Source organism: Hyperoodon ampullatus, assembly GCF_949752795.1.
Source record: "Hyperoodon ampullatus genome assembly, chromosome: 12".
Taxonomy (NCBI): domain Eukaryota; kingdom Metazoa; phylum Chordata; class Mammalia; order Artiodactyla; family Ziphiidae; genus Hyperoodon; species Hyperoodon ampullatus.
The window spans coordinates 6,700,062-6,722,260 of record NC_136925.1 but is presented as its reverse complement, the minus strand read 5'-3'; the positions used below and the strand labels follow the sequence as shown (position 1 = coordinate 6,722,260).

Sequence of the window (22,199 nt, the reverse complement as noted above, 5' to 3'; positions counted from 1 at the left end):
GCTGAGCCTGCGCGTCCGGAGCCCGTGCTCCGCAACGGGGGAGGCCGCAACAGTGAGAGGCCCGCGTACCGGAATAACTAACTAAATAAATAAATAAGCTACAAGGATATATTCTACAGCACAGGGAATATAGCCAATATTTTATAATACCTTTAAACAGTATAATCGACAAAAAATTTGCATCACTGTTCTGTGAACTAATATTATAAATCAGCTATACCTCAATTTAAAAAATTAAATAAAAAATATACATAATTCCAAATTTAAAACTACCTATTATCCCCAAGATATAACCACCGTTAACACTTTGGCTTTTGGGGGGTGAGGTGGGGCTGGGAGACTGTCTTTTTGCTCTGCTTATAAATGCATATATTATAGAGACCAATGGAATAGGACTTTTAAACACTTGATACATTTTTGCCAAATTGCTTTCCAGGTAGTTGGTTCTCCTTTAAATTAATAGCATCAGTGAATGAGAATGTTCACCTCACAGCATCCTCTCCAACTTTAAATATTATCTTTAACTTTTTTTTGTTAATTTCATAGTGGGAAAAATGGTTATAAATGTGAACTTATAAAAAAATAAATATTGATGGTTGTGAAAACAATTTTTTAAATATATTTCTTACGGAGGAAGGGCCTATGAAGACAAAAGCGCCTAAGACCCAGGAAAGTAAAAATCCAACCCTGGTCACCTGAAAACTTAACTGTTAATTTATAAATGTTGACACTGAAGGTGCCTGGTAGAAATTGACTATTATAAGAAATGTGTTATTTTGAGGGTATATTAATTTATAATTTAAAAAATATTAGTTTGTTTTTCACTTAAAAGTGAAACAGGATCACTCAATATCCTCAAGCAACAAAAATAGCAAATGATAAATTATATTCATTAGATGACTCTTACTAAATCAGTAAAGGTTATGAGTTCATTTTAGGAAAAGATTTTAAAAGAAGTTTTAAACAAAAAGGTTTTCAACTTATGCCTTGGTTAACAGGACGATTAAACTAGTTCATTCCTCAAAGATTGCACTAAATCATAGTTCTTCTGTATCATTTTAATTGCTGTTGAATTTTCATGGGTATGGAGCATAAATTTTTGTTTTGTAAGGAGGGATAGTGAGGGATTTAAGAAAAGTATTTAACTAGAGGACTGCGCAGAGGAAGGAGCTGAGTTTCGTGGTGGGACTATGCATGACTTCTTTGCTTTTCTGTATTTTCCAAATTTTCATTAATGAACGTGTCATCTTTGTAATTAAAAAGAAAAAAGAAAGTAAAAAGAAAAGCAAAGAAGGAAAAGAAAAACGGACATGACATAGTCACCTGCAATTACAAGGCCTGACTTGTAAGACAGGGGACGGGCTTTGAAGTCTCAGGCACATTAAAGGACAGGATTTTTTTTTTTTTTTACACTGTCATCCAAAGGGTACTGTAGAATCCTCCCTGATGAATTATTCTGAAAACTTCTTTAAAAATGAATGAAGACCACAAATCATTTTCCCCACATGTGATCGCGCTACCTCACTCTACCTTTTCTCTTCAGCTGGCTACGGTTTAAATCGAAGGCCTCCTCAGAGGACTATGAATTCGGAACATTTCTCAGGCCATCGTGGTGCCACAGAAGCCGAATGCATCGCCGGCCCGGCCCGGAAGCCCAGGTCTGCCATGGGGGCCTCGGCGGGCGCTCCCGAGGTCGGACCAAACGTGTGCGGGCCGAGCCGGCGCCGTGCTGGGCCGGTGCTACAGAGGGCCGGGCGCGCGGCCCCCCCCGGCCCGCTCCGCCCGCGAGCGAGCTCGGGCTCCTGAGAGCGAGCCGCGCTGGGGGCGACAGGGGCGGCGGCAGCGGCAACCGTGGGGGAGGAGCGGCGGCTCGCGCTGCTGTGGCGACGGACGCTGTTGTGGCGACGGACGCTGCTGTGGCGACGGACGCTGCTGCGGCGACGGACGCTGCTGCGGCGTCGGACGAGAGGCGGTGGCGGAGGAGACCCACCCCTGTCCACATGGACAGTCGCAGAGGTCTCGGCTGATACATTCGCGCCTGGGCGGGGTGGGCGGACGGCCGTAGCGGCTGCGGCTGCGGCTGCGGCTGCTGAAAGGAGCGGAGAGTCCGGGGGCGCCTGACTGTCGCGGAGACCTCACCGACCCGGGGCGGCGGGTGCGGCCATTTTACGGCCCGGGACTGAGGGAGGCGTGTTTGTGTGCTCGCCCTCAGACTCTCTTCCTGCGGGCCCGCCGCTAGGGGAAGCTTCTCGGGCGGCCTGGGCGGGCGGTGGATGGGGAGTCGCGGGCCGAGAGGCACCGGGCCCGGGAAGCGCCGTCGCCGTCGTCGCCGCTCGAGTTCGCCCGGCGGAGCCTGAGCAGCCCAGGCTGCGGGTCTCGCCGCCCGCCCGCGGATAGGCCCGGGAGCCGGCCTGCTTTTGTGTAGGCCCGTCCGGACGGGGGAGCGCCGCCCGCCTGACGGCCGAGTCCTAGGCCCGCAACCCTGCGGCGGCTCCCCTCCTGCGGCGCGGCCCCTCATCCCGGCGAACGCGGCGGCGGTGTGGGCCATGGATTAGGGAGGCGGCGGCGTGGGAGGAGGAAGATGGCGTCTGGCAAGAGAGACGGCAGCGCCGGGGAGATTACTTTTTTAGAAGGTACATCAATTTCTGCACTCGAGGGGGTGGGGGTGGGGAACTACAGGAAAATGTGGGCCCCTGATTCCCAGCTATTCAGATGTGGGCGCCGGCTGGGTTTGGGGGGCTCCGGGGCGCTGGCGGGGAGAGAGGGTGCTGCGGGCGCGCTGGGTCCGAGTCCGTGCGGGCTAGGGGCTCGGCCGGGAGCCGGGAGGCCGAGGGGGCGGCGGTGGACCGGCCGGGAGCCGGAGTTGATGAGTGTCCTTTGAGAGTGTACGCGTGTCTTTGACATGTTTTTTCTGTTTTTGGTTTCTCCGTGGTGGCCTAAGGATGAGAGCAGATTGCGCTCGGGTCCCGTTTGGTGTTCATGGAAAGTTTCAAATCGCTACGGTTGGGTGAAATCGGGGGCCAGTCCACGTAGGGAGGGGAGAGGTAGTTTCCTGAGCTTGTTTTATGCGCCCGTCCCCGTCTTTCTTTTTTCGCGGAGCTTCAGGCTTCCTCTTGCAGCCAGCATTCAGATTAGGCCTGGCTCTGTCAGGTCATCTTAGGAAATGTGTTTTGCTAACGATACTTTAGAAAATAATTTATCGGAAAAAAAGAGAACGAGATTCACAATGTCAATTTTGGGACCGTCACCCAAGCTAATAGACGAAGTTTGAGTGGTTACCTTTTAAATCATTTGTGAGGAAAAGTTAAACATTTGCTGCAGGCGGACTAAGCCGGTCGTAAGTAAGAAAAGCCATCTATTATTGTTGGGGATAATGGGTAACAGTATTGGCTCTTGGCCCACATACAAGGATCCCTAAAATACGGCTAAATTCGTTGTCCTTATGGACCAGGAACGCTCAACGTTCGACTATGCGTTCACCGTTTGTGATGGTAATTCGGTTTATAAATATGTTCGGGAGAGCGGGTTTATGAGTGTGGGTCTGTCTGCTGTGCAGTGACTTAAAAAAAGATTTAACTCCCTTTCGGATAATTTTGCAAAGATGAATTTCACATGGGGTAAAAGGAGTACTTTAAAGATAACTAGTTGGAAACATTTCTGAATTAAGAAAGTACAACTTCACTGTGGTACAAGGTCCTCTAAGAGAGTGTGGAAGGATGGGTAAGCCGAGTTTACAGTTTGATTAACTGCACCTGGACCAGGGCCTGGACCACAGTAGGTACTCAGTATTAGGCTCATGAACAAATGGGTACTAATGGAGCTGAGTGGGAAAAGAAACCTTAATTTTCTTAATCTTCCTTGGAGTGTAGCGGAGCCAAAAACAAAAATTTACCTTGTGTGTGCAAACCAGCCTTTATTTAGAAGGGATGAGAGTTTTGTATGAGATTTCTGGTAAGAAGGTGCGGAAAGCTTGCAAGTTTTTCTGGGTTCACCTCGTATTTCTTTTATTCTATCTCCATTCTCATTTGGGCAGAATGGTTACCTGTCAGGGGCTGAGAGTGGTGCAGCTTGTGTTACAGGTGGTGCTATGTGATGAACATAGGGAGGATAGAAAGAGCATAAATAAGGCCAACAGATACAGGGCCAATGTGAAATTTAGAACTGTTGCTTTTAGTTTATTCTAACTTAAGGGTCTGTGAATTGCTCTGGGGGTTAAACTTGAGTTTCACCATGTCTCCTTCAGCATTCTCAGAAAGCAAGTGAATGGTACCTTGTTTAGAATATGAGCATAAGGAAGAGCAGGCATTTCAGTTTTTCATATACTGTACTGAATCTTTTGAAATAAATGGGATGATATCTAGTACTACTAATATTTTTTGTGTTTAATATTTTGTATTTAATTCTTTTGGTTCTTTACACTTTTAATGATAAAATACTCCAATATAGCTTGCCAGATATTCATTCATCAAATATTTATAGTGGCCTGCTCTGTACTAGGCACTTTACCAAGGTGAATACAGCAGTGCATAAGATAGTTAGGGTCCTTGCCTTTATGGGACTTATATTTTAGTGGGAGGGGCTTTTCATCAATAAGTAAAAGTTAACCCATTTAAAACACTCTTACCCCATTTTTTTCACATAGTTTCCTTCTTCACTTTATTTAGATCTGCTCAGACCTGACAACCTACTTACAATGTCATGCTGCCACACATGTACAAACACATGGTATTCCCTTTAACTTTTATTTTTCATGGTAGCACTTTTCACATGATAAATCTATGTCTTCATGTTTTTTAGCCCTATTAAAATATAAGCTCCATGAAAGCAGTGGCTTTCTCTTTTCACCATCATATTTCTTGCACGTGGAGCATATTTATTTGTTGTTAGTGAAATAAACAGGATGATAATAGTGTGATAAAGGCTATGGAAGAAAAATACAGAGCAGTGGATGAATGAGAAAGCCATTTTACAGTGTTAAAAGTCAAGAAAGGCCTTACTGAGGAGGTCACACGTGTATTAAGGTAATAACTGTGGGACTAGAGTATGGCAGAGGGCATGATGTCTCTAAAGGTTCCAAGATGATATAGGGTTCCATTTGTTTAAAAAAAGGAGGTCATTATGGCTGAAATGTAGCAAGCAAAGAAGAGAGTGATAGGAAAGAGGTAGCAGATCATGCAAGATCATGAATTTTTATTTGATTCTGAGAAGTAGGAAGTCATTGAAGAGTTTGGGACAAAGGAGTGTAATGATACGATTTATCTTTGTTTTAAAAAAAAAACACTTTGCTCCTGGAGTGAATCGGGAGATCAAGAGTAAAAGCAGGGGTATTAGTTAGGAGAGTATTGTAGCAGTCTGAGAAATAGACGGGCTTGGATTAGGATGGTAGCAGTGGCAATTGGGGAAGAGGAGAGGATAGATCGAAGATCCGTTTGGATGTAGAGCTTACAGGACTTCTTGATGCATTGCATATTGAGGATCAGAGGAAGGGAGGAATCAAAGATGACTCCGAGGGTTTGGGTTTGAGGTGTTGCAGCGGGGCACGGGATTCCATTCACTGAGATGGAGTAGACTGGCAGAGGAGTGAGAAGTAAGTTAATCGCCCTGCTTTGGTCATCTTAAGTTTGAGGTGCTTGTTTGTTGTCCATTTTCTAAATTATGTCTTCCATTCTTATAAAATATTAAGTAAAAAACTAATTCCATTTCCTTTTCTGGCTTCTTTAGGGGAAAAGAGACATATTGTTACTATTGTACTTTATTTTGTTGGTATAGTATCACACTGGAATTGTGTGAATTTAATTAGGCCACAGCTTGTATTGAATTTTTTCTTTCCCCTCTTTGATTTGTTTCTTTCTCTTCTATTCACTTAAGGTTGTCTTCTGCCCCTTTTCCACTTGTGATAGCTAGTGTGGCAGATTTCTCTTTTGTTTATTCATTCAACGGATATTTATTGAGCAACTGTAACGTTGTAGGTACTGTACTGAGAGTCACAGTGGGGGAGGGAAGGCGGTTTCCCCTTGGAGTTTCCGGTCCAGTGAGGGGAGTCAGTAATCAAATGAACGCACTTGTAAGTGTAAAATTTCAACTGTCAAGTGCACCCAAAGGGGATTATTTGTAATAATGAGACTTTGATCTAATCAGGGCAGTTTGAAGGGTGAATAGGAGAGGGAAAGGTGGAGAGACAGCTTTCCAGCCAGGGGGAATACAATAGAGGAAGCATGGCACATTTAGGGAACTGAAAGGACAGTGTGGTGCTGGTAAGGAGAGTGGTACAAGATAAGACTGGAGGTTAACATCATCAGCTTTGTTTCAGAAAAGGTCATTGGCTACCACACGGAAATAGCTCTAGAGAGGGGCTGAAGATTGTTGTCGAGATCAGTTAGGAGACTTGTAGTACAGGGCAGAGGGGACGGTAGTTAGCTCGTTCTCGTAACCTTTCATTTGATATTCTCCCCGTTCTCTTCTCCTCTGGCAAGTCTACCTCCTCTCATGTCTTTTTCTCTATTATACTGTTCCTGTTCATTCTAGCTTTCTTTCCCTTTACCTTTTTTCTTCTACCCACTAATTGCTTCACCGATATTTTCTCCCATTTTTTCTGCTTTCCCTTTCATGTGTGTGTATGTGTGGGTGTGTGTATTTCCTACTTTGTTTTCGTTCTTCTCTTAATGCTTGCCTTCTCTCATTTGAATTCTAGTTTTTATTGTTGTCTTTCACTTACTACCTTGCTTTTTCTAGGTATTCGCTGACTGTTCTTGATATTCTAGATTGACTAGTGTAGTGAGAGAGGTAACAGAGAATGAAGTTATGTATTCCACATATCTAGACTTCTGTAAGTTCATTGTTCCTGTTGCCATTACAAAAGTGTGTTGACTGTTTGCGATCAGGTGGTGTAAAGGGGTTATATGACGTAGAGCAAGTAAGTGGGGCAGTGAGAACTGGAGCCTGGGACCTGTCCTATAGCCTTAACCTCCTTCAGCATTTCCTTCCTTCTTCCCTCCCTCCTTCCCTTCTTTATCCCTTTGCTTTCCCATTCTTCTTACCTGTTTAACCTTGGGGGTGGGAGGGACAAGAGACGGGAAAGTAACGGGGAGTTATGGGGAGTTACCATTTACTGATGAAGCAGCGCTCTAAGAGGGCAAAAGCTGAAGCCACAGGTCTCTTAAGGCCCAACTTCAGAAATTATACAGTGTCACTTCTGTCACATTCGATTGGCCGGAAGGCCACAGAGCCAGCCCAGAGTCCAGAGGAGGGGAAGGAGAACCATCCCTCAGCAGGAGCAGTGGGAAGGAATTTGCAGCCATCTTTAATCCATGCAGCCATCTTTCCTCTCCCAAACCTCCCTGTTTTGGGGTTTTTTTGTTTTTTTTTTTTAATACTTTCAACAAAGTCATAGTATTTCTTAAACTTGAAAATGACAGTTCTTTTGAGATCCAAAAATTTCTAATTTCTGGACAGTTTAGGAAACTAAAGGAAGACAGCCCCGTTTTGGGGGCTACCTTAGGGTTTTGTACTTCTCAGAGCCTTCTGCATCCATCACCAGCAATTAGGACCTCTTGTCTCCTGACTAAAATTGGAACAGTCCTAGGCAAATTGGGACATATGGACACTCTGCCTTGTCCCAAGTTCACAGCAACTACTTTGAGGCCGTCTGAAACTATAGGCTTGAAAAGTAAGACAGCAAGCCATATTCTGACCTTGTTTTGGGAGAGTTTTTTTTTTTTTTTTTTTTTGCGGTATGCGGGCCTCTCACTGTTGTGGCCTCTCCCGTTGCGGAGCACAGGCTCCGGACGCGCAGGCTCAGTGGCCATGGCTCACGGGCCCAGCCGCTCCGCGGCATGTGGGATCTTCCCGGACCAGGGCACGAACCCGTGTCCCCTGCATCGGCAGGCGGACTCTCAACCACTGCGCCTGGGAGAGGTTTTTTTTTTGTTATTTCAAATACATTTCATGCTTGGTTTTGAATATGAGGGTTTTTTTCTCCCACATTAACTGCGTTACAATCTTTGAAATATAGCAGGGAGAACAAAACCAAACAGTGCTGGTGTACAGTGTATAACAAATGTGCTTTTTTCTTTTTTTCAAAGACTGAAGCCATTTTTAAGGACATGAAGAGCTAGAAATTTCCCGAGACTTGTTTGTATACTATGTAATAACCTTGTTGTCTTTCCTATATTAAAAAAAGAAATATGCAAACTTTCTGCCTCCACAACCTCCTGTGTATGAATCTGCCATTAAATCTTGGAGACATGGTGAAAATACTGCCTTTCACCACCATGACCTCTGGTGACTCTGTCTTCATGGAAACCAATATCTTCTCTGCCTCTGAAATTCCTATGCCACTGTTTGGATGAGGAGGGCTTCCATATTTTGGCATTTAAACTTCTTTCTTCAGTTCAGGTTTGTCTCCATTCTCTATTATCACAGGAAATAAAAACCGCTGATTTAATTTTGTCAGTATAGCAATTAAGTCTGCAAATCTTCATCAGCGTTTCCTTCACAAGTTTGAGTACCAACTCCCGAGTCTCCTTGTCTTCACCATTTATAGGCTTTACCTGTTTTTCAAGTTTATCTTCTTTTAATTTAAGTTTATTATGACACTGTCAATTTTCTCCTTGTTGAATGATGCATTTGCACTTTCAGAATTAAAGTGTTTCATTGGTCCATCTCATTGAATATTGTTCCCCTGCCATCTTGATGGTGTTCTCCCCTTTCCTTGGAGCAGAAGGAACATTTGGAGCCACTTGTCTCTCACGATCATTTCTTAGGTTATTAGTTTTCTCTCTTTGGAACTTTGTGTGCTTGTGATAACTATGTTTTAGAGATTGTGTATTCTGCATGAAGATAGAACCAACTGCACTACTTTGGGGTAAGGTACCCACTGCTTGGTATTTCCATTCCACAGAAGATCAAGATGCTTCCAGCAACACCAACAGCATCAAACTGCTGCCTGATGTTGGCCTTGGACAGAACTAACTGTATGCCAGCATCCTGCCGAAAGATCCATAGAAACCCACTGAATGGAATGAAGAGGTAGATAAACTGAGGGAACACTGGACCATAGCTGGATCCTGAGGCAAAGAATATTGTGCTTTTGGTGGTTCACAGAGAAGTCTAATATTATTCCCAAGGACATAATATATTCAGACTTCATCTTCAGATAGTATTGGACAGCCTATTGGTCTGTCTCCTGTATCAAAAAATAAAGGTTGTATAGATTAGGAATTTGAGAAAACTCAACTCAGCTGGGTGATTTTTCTGCTTCATGAAGCTCCTGTGGGGGTTATTCAGTGGTAGCTTGGCTGGCCTGGAGGCTCCAAGACAGCTTTATTCAAATGTCTGACTCTGGCCGGTATGGGCCAGAGTCGGGCCCTTCCTTCTCCATGTGGTCGAAAGGCCTCTTCATGTGGTCTCTGCAGCGGGGTACCCGTACTTGTAACATGGTGGCTTAGGGCTCCACGAGACGGCCTGTGGAGAATCTTGACAGGTTCTTGAGAAAGATTGGGGGTAAAGCACTACAGAGCCACCTAAAATTGCTTTATTGAGATTTCCTGACATTTGCATTTAGTTCGCTCTTTACGTTTTCTTTTACTGCTTTTATATTTCTAAGTTGCAGAAGTTAACTTCTGTCTTAGTGATCCTTTTTTAAAAATTCTATTTTTTATTATTGTAAAACCTTATCAATGACAGTTTAAAAATTATTAGGAAATGTTTCATATCTGTGTGGAATATAAAGCATAATATAGAAAAAGCTCATGTTCTACTTCCTAGCCTAAAGAAAACATTACTAATACAGTTGAAGCTGGGCTGAACCCTTTCTTTTTTTTTTTATTTTAAAAAATTTTTTAAAGAAATTTATTTATTTTTGGCCGCGTTGGGTCTTCGTTGCTGCACGCGGGCTTTCTCTAGTTGCGGCGAGCAGGGGCTACTCTTGGTTGTGGTGCGTGGGCTTCTCATTGCGGTGCTTCTCTTGTTGCGGAGCACGGGCTCTACGCATGGGGGCTTCAGTAGTTGTGGCTCCGGGGCTGTAGAGCGCAGGCTCAGTAGTTGTGGCGCACGGGCTTAGTTGCTCCACAGCACGTGAATCTTCCTGGACCAGGGCTTGAACCCATGTCCCCTGCATTGGCAGGCAGATTCTTAACCACTGTGCCACCAGGGAAGTCCCAAACCCTTTCTTTTTTGCATCTTTCTGCCCCCTTTCCAGGGGTAACCACCATCGTTAATTTGGTAGTTATCGTTCCCATACATTTCTTTGTACTTTATGTTCTTATCTCTGAACCTGTGTATGTGTACAAATTGTTTTGAATGTTTAGAATATTTTATAAATCATGTCATACTGTATTCTTCTGTAATTTGCTTTTCATTCTTACAGCATTGTTTGAGAAATTAAATTATGTTGATAAGAATAGGTGTAGTGCTTTGTCATAGTATGAATATACTACCTTTTGTTTATACATTTCCTTTTTTGTGGGAATTAGGTTGTATCTAATTTTTTACTATTACATACATTGCTACTATGAATATTTTAGTATGTCTCATATTGCTACTATGAACTTTTTTTTAAAGTACATTTCCTTGTGCACATGTGTGTGTTTCTCTAGAGCAGGGGTCAGCAAACTTTTTCTGAAAAGGGCTAGATAGTGAATATCTTACCCTTTGCATTCCAAACAGTCTGTCACAATTACTCAGTGCTGCCAGTTTAGCAAGAAGGCAGTTACAGATATTACATAAGCAAATGAGTGTGGCTGTGTGCCAGTAAAACTTTTTGGACATTGACATTTGAATTTTATATAATTTTCTTGTAACATGAAACATTAGTCTTGTTCGATTTTTTTTTCCCCCCCTAGCCATTTAAAAATGTAAAAGCCATATTCTTAGCTCGTGGGCCTTATAAAATCAAGCAGCAGGCCCGATTTGGCTGGGCCATACTTTGCTAACATCTGATCTAGGGTATTTCTTAGCGATGGAATTATCAGGTCATGTGCAATTTCATCTTCACCTAAGTATTGCCAGATTGATCTCCAAAGTGCTTTCACTAGCACTTTTTAAATTTTCTGTTTATACACATCATTACCCACTTAATAATGTCTGATGTTTTAGTTTTTGCCAGTCTGATGTGTTTATCAGATGGTGGTTTGAATTTGTAATACTCTGGTTTATATTTTATTCTTTTTTTTTTTTTTTTTTTGCGGTACGCGGGCCTCTCACTGTTGTGGCCTCTCCCGTTGCGGAGCACAGGCTCTGGACGCGCAGGCTCAGCGGCCATGGCTCACAGGCCCAGCCTCTCTGCGGCATGTGGGATCTTCCCGGACCGGGGCACGAACCCGTGTCCCCTGCATTGGCAGGCGGAGTCTCAACCACTGCGCCACCAGGGAAGCCCTACTCTGGTTTATAGTGAAGTTGAGTATCTTTATTTCTGTATTTTTAAAAATTGTTCATTGTTCATTCAATATTCAAAAAATATTGAGTGCCAACCTAGAGGTAATCCCTATTCTATGTGCCTGTGGTGTGTGAGTAAACTAAACAAAATACTCTATGAGTTTCTTTTTGTTTTTTGGGTTATTTTGTGTGTTTCCTCAGTTCTTAATTGCTCATGTTTTCTGCACATTTTGTTCTGTTGGAATGTTGGGGTTCTTTATGTAGTCTGGATAGGAAACCTTGGTTGAATTACGTGTATTGAACATACATCTTACAGAATTATTACTTGTCTTATTTTTAAATTCATGGAATAATTTTATGAGCAAATTTTTTAAATGTAGTCATTTATGGTTTTTTTCTTAATGTCTTTTGCTTTTTGTGATAGAAGAAATTCTTTGGTCTTATTGGTCCCTTATATTATAACTTTACTTTTTTTGGTTTTACTAATCACTGTTCATTTCTTTAGTTTTTACGATAGCAGGAGAGTGCCAGCCGGCTGTACAGGTTGGGGTAACAGAATTTGAAAATCTATTTGTAGTGTATCTATTTCTTATGTTTTCTTTACATTTAAAAAAGTTTTTTAAAAAGACTATTAACGGGACTTCCTTGGCGGTCCAGTGGTTAATACTCTGCTCTTCCACTGCAGGGGGCACGGGCTCGGTCCCTGGTCAGGAAACTTAAGATTCTGCATGCTGCACAGCATGGCCAAGGGAAAAAAAAAAGACTTTATTAAATACTTGCAAACCATATATCTGATAAGGGGTTAATATCCAAAATATATAAAGAACTCATATAACTCAATAGCAAAAAAACCAAATAATCCAATTAAAAATAGGCAAAGGACTTGAATAGACATTTTTTCCAAAGAAGACCTACAGATGGCCAACAGATACCTGAAAAGGTGCTCAACATCACTAATTATTAGGGAAATGCCAATCGAAACCACCATGAGATATAACCTCACGCCTGTTAGAATGATTATTATGGAACCATGGTGACCGTGCTCTGTTGGTGGGAGTGTAGATTGGTGCAGCCACTATGGAAAACAGTATGGAGGTTCCTCAGGAGATTAAAAGTAGAACTACCATATGATCCAGCAATTCTGCTTATGTGAATATATCTGAAGGAAACAAAAACACTATGCTGAAGAGATATCTGTGCCCCCCTGTTCAATAGCCGAGACATGGATACAATCTAAGTGTCCATGAGTGGAAGAACCGATAAAGATGTTGTGTATATATACAATGGGCTATTATTCAGACATAAAAGGGAGAGAAATCCTGCCATTTGTGACAACATGGGTGGACCCTGAGAGCATTATGCTAAGTGAAATAAGAATGCTGTGCGATCCCACTTATGTGTGGAATCTTAAAAAAAAATCCCAAACTCATAGAAAAAGAGATCAGATTTGTGGTTACCAGAGGCAGGGCACGGGAGGTAGGGGACTTGGATGAAAGTGGTCAAAAGGTACAAACTTCCAGTTACAGGATAAATAAGTACTGGGGTTGTAATGTATAAAATGATGGGTGGCTATAGTTAATACTCCTGTAGAGCTTATTTAGAAGTTGTTAGAGTAAATCCTAAGAGTTCTCATCACAAGGAAAGAAACTTTCTTCCTTCATTTCCTTCCTTCCCTTCCCTCTCTTCCCTTTTCTTTCTTTCTTTCCCTAGCTTGCTTTCTTTTCTCTCTTTCCCTCTTTCTCTTTCTCCTTCCTTCTTTTCTTTCTCTCTTTCTTTCTTTCATCTATATGAGATGATAGACGATAACTGATCATATTACGGTAATCATTTCACAGTATATGTAAGTGAAGTCATTATGTTGTACACCTTGAACTTATACAGTGCTGTTCAGTTATATATCAATAAAACTGGGCAGGGAAGACTTGTTTTTGTTTTTTATTTTTCTTTTTTCTAGCCATGCAAAAGATTTACTTTTTTTTTTTTTTTTTTAAGAGCAGTTTTAGTTTCACAGCAAAGCAGAAGGTACAGAGATTTGCCATACACCTCCCACCCCCACATCTGCATAGCCTTGGCCAGTATCAACATCTCCCACCAGAGTGGTACAATTGGTAACCCTCCACCGACACATCATAGTCCATAGTTTACGTTATGGCTCACTCATTGTGTGGTATAGTCTGTGGGTTTGGATAAGTATGTAATGACATGTATCCATCATGATCATGTCATATGGAGTATTTTCATTGCCATAAAAATCTTCATTGTTCCACCTATTCACCCCTCAGCCCCTCCACCGTCACCTCACCTTGGCAACTACTGATCTTTTTACTGTCTCCATAGTTTGCCTCGCCCAGAATGTCATTTAGTTGAAATCATACAGTAGATCGCCTTTTCAGGTTGGTTTCTTTCACTTAGTAATAGGCATTTAAGGTTCTTCCGTGTCTTTTCATGGCTATTACTAAGTGAGTTCTTGGTATATTTTGGATAAAGTCCTTTATCAGATGTGGTTTTTTTTGCAAATATTTTCTCCCAATCTTTGGCTTGTTTTCTAATTTTCTTGGCAGAGCAAAAGGTTTTAAGTTTAATGAAGTCCAGCTTATCAATTCTTTCTTTCATGGATTATACCTTTGATGTTTCATCTAAAGAGTCATCACCATACCTAAGAGTCATCTAGATTTTCTCCTATGTTATCTTCTAGGAGTTTTATAGTTTTGTATTTTACATTTACGTCTGTGATCCATTTTGAATTAAATAACTTGCTAAGACTTTGATTGCGATTGCACTGAATTTATTGATAAAGTTGGAAAGAACTGACATCTGGACAGTATTGAGTCTTCCCATTCATGAACATGAAATACCTCTCCATTTTTTTAGTTTTCCTTTCATTTCATTTATTAGTTTTGTAGGTTCCATCATAAAGATTTTGTACATATTCTGTTAGCTTTATAGCTAAGTATTTCATTTTTGGGGGTGCTAATGTGTTATTGTGTTTTGTTTTTGTTTTTTTTTTGCGGTACACGGGCCTCTCACTGTTGTGGCCTCTCCCATTGCGGAGCACAGGCTCTGGACGCGCAGGCTCAGTGGCCATGGCTCACAGGCCCAGCCGCTCTGCGGCATGTGGGATCTTCCCGGACCGGGGCACGAACCCGTGTCCCCTGCATCGGCAGGCAGACTCTCAACCACTGCGCCACCAGGGAAGCCCTATTGTGTTTTTAATTTCACATTTACCTTGCTCATTATTGGTATATAGGAAAGCATTTAATTGTTTTGTATTAACCTTGTATCCTGCAGCCTTACTATAATTGCTTACTAGTTCCAGTAGGGTTTTTTTGAGTGATTCTTTTGGATTTTCTACTTAGACGATCATATCATCTGCAAAGACACAGTTTTATTTCTTTCTTCCCAATCTGTATCTCTCTTATTTCTTTTTCTTATGTATTGAATTAGATGGAACAAAAAGGAGTGGTGAAGAGGAGTCATCCTTGCCTTGTACCTGATCTTAGTTGGAAAGCTTCCATTTCTCATCATTATATATGATGTTAGCTATAGGTTTTTGTAGATATTCTTTATGAAGTTAAGGAAGTTCCCATGTTTCTTTTAGCTTGCTGAGTGTTTTTATCATGAATAGGAATTGGATTTTATCAAATGCTTTTTCTATTGATGTGATCTGTGATTTTCCTTTTTTTAGCTTATTGACGTAATGGATTACATTAACTGATTTTTGAATGTTGACCCAGCCTTGGCATAGCTGGGACACATTCCACTCAGTTATGGTGTATAATTCTTCTTATACATTGTTGGATTCAGTTTGCTAATATTTTTGCATCTATGTTCATGAGAGATATTGGCCTGTAGTTTTCTTATTATGTCTTTGTCTGGTTTTGATATTAGGGTAATGTTGGCCTTGTAGAATGAGTTAGGAAGTATTCCCTTTGCTTCAGTCTTCTGAAAGAGATTGTAGAGAATTGATACAATTTCCTTAAATGTTTGGTAGACTTCACCAATGAATCCATCTGGGCCTGGTGGTTTCTGTTTTGGAAAATTATGATTAGTTATTGATTCAATTTCTTTACTAGATGCAGGCCTATTTAGATTGTCTGTTTCTTCTTTTTTGTTTTCTTGAGGTTTTCTTTTTTGGCAACTTGTATCTTTCAAAGAATTGGTCCATTTCATCTAGGTTATCAGATTTGGGCATAGAGCTGCTGGTAGTATTTCTTTATTATCCTTTTAATGCCCATGGGATCTGTAGTGATGTCCTCTCTTTCATTTCTTTCCTTTTTTTTAAATAATTTTTTTGGAGTGTAGTTGATTTACAATATGTTAGTTTCAGGTGTACAGCAAAGTGAATCAGTTAATACATATACCTATATCCACTCTTTTTTAGATCCTTTTCCCATATAGACTGTTACAGAGTTTTGAGTAGAGTTCCCTGTGCTATATAGTAGGTCCTTATTAGTTCTCTATTTTATATATAGTAGTGTGTATATGTCAATCCCAGTCTCCCAATTTATCCCTCCGCCTACTGTTTGACCCCTGGTGACCATAAGTTTGTTTTCTTCATCTGTGACTCTACATCTGTGACTCATTTTTTTAGATCCTATATATAAGTGATATCATGTGATATTTGTCTGTCTCTTTCATTTCTGATGGTAGTAATTTGTGTTCGTCTTTTTTTCTTAGCCTGGCTAGAGGTTTATTGGTTTTATCAGTCTTATCAAAGAATCAGCTTTTGGTTTATTTGATTTTTCTGTTGATTTCCTATTTAATTTCATTGATTTCTGCTCTGATTTTTCTTACTTCTTTTCTTCTGCTTACTCTGGATTTAAATTGCTCTTTTTCTAGTTTCCTAAGAAAGATGCTTAGATGATTTATTCTTGGTCTTTCTTTTCTAATATATGCATTAAATGCTATAAATTTTCCCTCAGCACTGCGTTCACTACATCCCACAAATTTGGTAAATTGTGTTTTCATTTTCATTTAGTCCAAAGTGTTTGTAAGTTTATCTTGAGATTTCTTCATTGACCTGTTTGTTGTTTTGAAGTGTGTTGTTTACTCTCTATGTATTTTGGGATTTTTCCAGTTAATTTTTCTGGTTTTGACTTCTAGTTTAATTCTGTTGTGGTCTCAGAATAGACACTGTGATTTCTGTCATATAAATTTGCTAAAATGTGTTTTATGGCCCAGAATGTGGTCCTTGTGAATGTTTCATGTGAGCTTGAGAAAAATGTGTATTCTTCTGTTGTTGGATGCAGTAGTCTATAGATGTCAATTATCTCCAGTTGACTGACGGTATTATTAAGTTTAACTATGTCCTTACTGATTTTCTGCCTTCTGAATCAGTCCATTTCTGATATAGGAGTTTACAGTCTCCAACTATGATAGTGAATTCATTTATTTTTCCTTGCATTTCTAGTAGTTTTTGTCTCACATAATTTGACACTGCTGTTAAGGACTGTCATATCTTCTTGAAGAATTGACCCTTTTAACAATATGTAAATGCCCTTCTTTATCCCTAATAACTTTCCTTGCTTTGACATCTGCTTTGTCTAAAATTAATGTAGCTATTCCAGCTTTCTTTCGACTGCTGGTAGCGTGGTCTTTATCCGTCCTTTTAATCTATATGTGTTTTTATTTATGGGTTTCTTCTAGAGGGTATGTAGTTGGGTTTCATTGTTTGATCCATTCTGAGAATTTTTACGTTTTATTTGGTGCATTTAGAACATTGACGTTCAATTTTTTTTGTTTATTTTAAATCCAGACCTTAGAAGTTTATTAAATTCTTTTTGAATCCCTAAGGTGGCTGTAAACAGTTTGTTTTTACATGTTCGTAGCTTAAAGGAATGTGACTATCACAGTTTATATGGACTTCTGCCTAGGAAGCCCACCAACGCTACACGGTAGTTTTGTGTTTCCGTAATCCAGTCCTAACGTTGCCAGTGCTCTCCATACCTGGCAAGGGCCCGTCCTGCCCATTGCTTTTGATTGTGACTGCTGATACAGGTGGGTTGATGTCTCCCGTATTTTTTGTTACTATTTTCTATTTGTTGCCTTTGTTCTTTGTTCCTTTTTTTGTCTGCTACTCTTTTTCTGCCTTTTGTGTTTTTAATTGAGCATTTTATATGATTCCATTTTCTCTCCTTTCTTTGCATTTCAGTTATACTTAATTAAAATTTTTAGTGGTTCCTTTAACGTTTGCAATATATGTTTACAACTAATTGAAGTTCACTTTCAAATAACATTATACCACTTCACAGACAATAACAAAACAATCTTAATTCCTCTCTCCTGTCCCTTGTATCTTTGCTGTTATTCGTTTTCCTTTTAGTTAAGCTAAGCATATGTATATACACACACACATAAGATATATACATAAACATACATGATCAAATCACATGTTGCTATTATTTTGAACAAAATGTTACTTGTTATTAGGAATAAGAAAAATAAAAGTTTTAATTTTATCTTCACTTATTCCTTCTCTGATACTCTTTCTTTATGTACATTCAAGTTTCTGACCTACATCATTTTTCTTCCCTCTAAAGAACTTTTTTTTCTTTAAACATTTGCAAAACAGGTCTTGCAAAATGGCAACAAGTTCTCTCAATATTTGTCTAAGAAAGTGTTATTTGTACTTCACTTTTGGAAGATAATTTCACAGGGTACAGAATTCCAGAGGGTTTTTCTTTTTTTTTTTCTTTTCTCAACACTTTGTATTATTTCTCCCCACTCTCTTGTTTGCATGATTTCTGAGAAGTCAGTTAAAGTTCTTATCTTTGTTCCTCTGCAGATAATGTTTTTTTCTCCACACGCCCCCCCCCCCCCCCCCCCCCGCAACCAAACTGTGGTTTGAAAATGATATGCTCAGGTGTAGTTTTTTAGATCGCTGTCTCTGAGCTTCCTGGATCTGTGGTTTGGTGTCTGATGTTGATTTGGGGAAATTCTCAGTCATTATTGTTTCAAATATTTCTTCTGTTCCTTTCTTTATTCTCCTTCTGGTATTTCTATTAAATGTATGTTACACCTTTTGTGGTTGTCCCATGATCCTTGGGTGTTCTTTTGTTTTTTGTTTTTTCTTTCAGTCTTTGTTCTCTTTGCTGTTTAGTTTTGGAGGTTTCTACTGATATATATTCAAGTTCAGAGATTCTTTTCTCAGCTGTGTCCAGTCTACTAATAAGCTCATCAGAGACCTTTTTCATTTCTGTTTCATGTTTTTTATTTCTAGCATTTATTTTTGGTTCTTAGGATTTCCATCTTTCTGCTTATGTTGCATATCTGTTCTTGCATAGTTTAAATTCACAGCCTGATAATTCCAACATCCATGCCATGCCTGGTTTTGATGCTTGTCTTGTCTCATCGAATTGTGTTTTTTGCCTTTTCGTATGTCTTGTAATTTTTTTTTTGATAGCTGGATATTATATACTAGGTGAAAGGAACTGCAGTGAATAGGCTGTAAGGGAAGCATTCTGTAGTCCTGGGATTAGGACTGTAGTCCTGGGATTAGGTCTCGGTCTTAAATTCGGTGAGCCTAGACCTCTGAACTGTGAAACGTACAAGTGTTTCTCAGTACTTTTCTCTCCTCTTAGGTGGGACAGGATGGCTAGAATGGGCTGGTGTTAGGTAGTTCCCTTTTCCCAGCTGGAGTTGGGTCAGTTAGGGTTTGATACAACATCCTTAGGTTAGGCTCTGGGTAACTACTTAGCCCTGAGGGTAGTCCTTGGTGAGAACAGAGTGTGTTTCAGAATGGTTCCTTTTGCCCTCTCCATGATGGAAGCAGGGGTGGGGGTGGGGGTTTCTCCAATTGACTGTGAGAACCTGGTCAAGCTCCTGGAGGTAAAACTCACAAGAGTGGGCCACCTCTTAGGACGGGGTCCCCCTGGAGTTTTTAACCCTCAGACTTGGAAGCACGGAACCTCCAGCAGTTTGCCCATTTACAGTTTAGGTTTTCCTGCCCTGGTCCTGGGTCTTGTGGTAGTTGTAGGACTAGTACAGAGAAGTTTCGTAGGCCCTTCACTCATTTCCCCCAATATTGACATTTACCACAATTGCTTTATCATATTCTCCTTCTAACTGTATATGTTTATATACACCTACTTTTTTTTTTCCTGAACTGTTCGAAAGTAAATTTTAGGCATACTGCTCATTTACTCCTAAATACTTCATTATTCTACCCCTTTTTTTTTGGAACTATACATTCTCTTAAATTACTACAATGCAGTTATCAAAATCAGAAAATTAACATTGATATAATGCTATTATCTACAGACTTTATTTCAGTTTTTACTAGTTGACCTAAAATGTTCTTTATAGCAAAAGGAAGAAAAATTCTGGTTCAGGGTCCGATTTAGGATCACTTATTGCATTTATTACTTGTGTCTCTTTTGTCTCTTTAATCTGGAATAGTATTCCAGTCTTTCTTTGTCTTTCTTTACCTTGGCATGTTTAATGTACACTGGACAGTTATTTTGTAGTTTGGGTTTGTCTGATGTTTCCTCATGATTAGATTTAGGTTATGAGTTTTTATAAGGAATGCCTTGGTAGTGATCTTTTGTCCTATTACTGGTGAAATTAACTTTGATCATTTAGTGTTTGCCAGATTTCTCCACTGAAAGGTACTATTTTCCCCTTTGTAATTAATAAATATTTTGTGGGGAACTACTTTGAAGCAATATAAATGACATATTTCTCTTCAGATTTCATCCATTTGTTTTAGCTTCTTTCCATTTATTTATTAGTTTCAGCATTCCTTGATGATGCATCCCCGAATCGTTTTTTATTATAATGGTTTTGTTTTGTGAATTACACTCATAATTTTCAAATGTTAACTCTTGCTTTTAGAATAAACCCTACTTGATTGTAATATATTATTCTTTGTCTATCACTGGATTTGATTCACTAATATCTTATTTAGGGTTTCATATCTGTCTTCATGAAAGAGTGCTTGGTAATTTCCTTCCTTAAATGTCATTATCAGGTTTACCATCAGGTATTCTGACTTCATAAAATGAGCTGCAAAGTGTTCCTTTTTTTTTATTTTCTGGGAAAGTTTAGGTAAATTTGTTGCTATATTTTACAAGTTTGAAGGAAATTATGGGAGCAGCGTTCTGGGTCTGAGTTTCTCTTTACAGAAAGATTTATAATAATTCAGTTTCTTTTATTGACAGCAATGTTCGAAAACTTTTTTTCTTGTGTCAGTTTGGTAATATCTGTGCCCTCATAGGTGTTTAAGTTTGCTTTCTCTAGTCAGCTAAGTCAGTTCCTCCCCATCCATCCAATTTTCACCTTTCGTCAGTTTAGTTACATCTCTCATCTGCTATTATCTTCTTTCTGGGTTCTTCTTGTTCTTGTGGGTTTCTGCTTTTCCCCCCTCTTTCCATTACTGTCATTTTACTGGAGGGGTATGGAGAAAAATGCATATATTTAATTTACGCTGCTTAACTGGGATCTCTCTTTAACCTTTGTATTTCCCTTCAGTTTTGTAAGTACAGTATAGTGGACGTGATTTTCCTTTCTGATTATACGAGTGTCAGCCATGGCAGGATACTGAAGTGTGTTGATAACTCTCAGGACTCTTGAGGGTGCAGAACTTTTGTCCTCAGTGCAAGTTGCCCCAAAATGTATGTTTTTAGAATTTGTTTGCTTTTTGTAATTTATTTTTTCTCATTGGCAGTTATCACTTTCATGAGGTTAGTTTTCTTTCACCTATTAATTTATAACTTCTAATCTGTCAATTAGGAAATCCTGTGATTACACTTGTTAGAACTGTGTGTACAGAACCCTGCTTCTTTAGAGCGTACACAATGTAAAATCTCTTGACTTTTCACTGCTTAGTGGCCTTTTTGGTTAACTTGCCTGACTCTCAGTGATGGATAGAGTCTTTACAGACTAGTAATCATCATAGTTTATTACCTTTTCTGTGTTGGTAGCATAACTTAAACTTAACCCTGTCTTTTTTTAAAACACAGGTTCATTTTACATTTGATTTTTGAAAATTGGGGTGGAGGATAATTTTAGATTTATAGAGAAGTTTCAAAGATGTTAGAGAGAGTTTCTGTACACCACTTTCCCATCTTCCCCTAAAGTTCCCAACTTAGATAATCGTAATACGTTTGTCAAAAACTAGGAAATTAACATGGGCGTAACACTATAGCCTAAATTACAGACGTGACTTGGATTTCACTAGTTATTTCATTAATGTCCTTTTTCTTTTGCACAGTCCAGTCCAGGACACCACATTGCATTTGGTTGTCATGTCTCCTTAGTCCCCTCTGATCATGCCAGTTTCTTTATCTTCCCTTGTTTTTCATAACCTTGACAGTTTTAAAGAGTTCTGGTCAGGAATTTTGTAAAACGTTCCTCAATTTGGGTTTATCTGATGTGTTCTTGTGACTGAACTGGCATTGTGGGCTTTTGGGAAGAAGCCACAGAGCTGAAGTCGCATTTTCATCACATCGTGTTAAGTATGCTATGAATAAGACATCACTTTTGATGTTAACTTTGATGATCACTTAGCTGAAATAGTGATTGGTAGGTTTCTCACTATCAGTTTACTTTTTTCCTTTTTCTATAGTTGACTCTTTGGAAGTGAGTTACAAAGTTCAGCATGTACTGAAGGGAAAGGGAATTAAGTTCCATCTCTTACAGGAGAGAGTTTGTACATGTATCATTTGGAATTCTGTAAGGAAGATGTGTCCCTTCTCCCCATTTATTTATTTGTTCAATTATTTATATCCATGTGGATTCATCAATATCTATTTTATTAAGAAGAATTATAATTCATACCATCATTTTTTTAAAAAAAAACGCCTTCTTCCTTTCTGGCCCTACATAAT

At 39.8% G+C, this 22,199-nt stretch overlaps 1 protein-coding gene across 3 annotated transcripts in view; it reads left to right on the top strand.

Moving 5' to 3' along the window:
• The first annotated feature begins 2,481 nt into the window (after nucleotides 1–2,481).
• Nucleotides 2,482–22,199, top strand: part of SENP6 (SUMO specific peptidase 6) — a 109,796-nt gene continuing 90,078 nt past the window's right edge. For all 3 annotated transcript variants that reach the window (XM_079716176.1, XM_079716177.1, XM_079716175.1), the window contains exon 1: nucleotides 2,482–2,633. In XM_079716176.1, coding sequence (XP_079572302.1) covers nucleotides 2,582–2,633 — 52 coding nt within the window. In that variant the 5' untranslated portion in view covers nucleotides 2,482–2,581. The remainder of the gene's footprint in view (nucleotides 2,634–22,199) is intronic.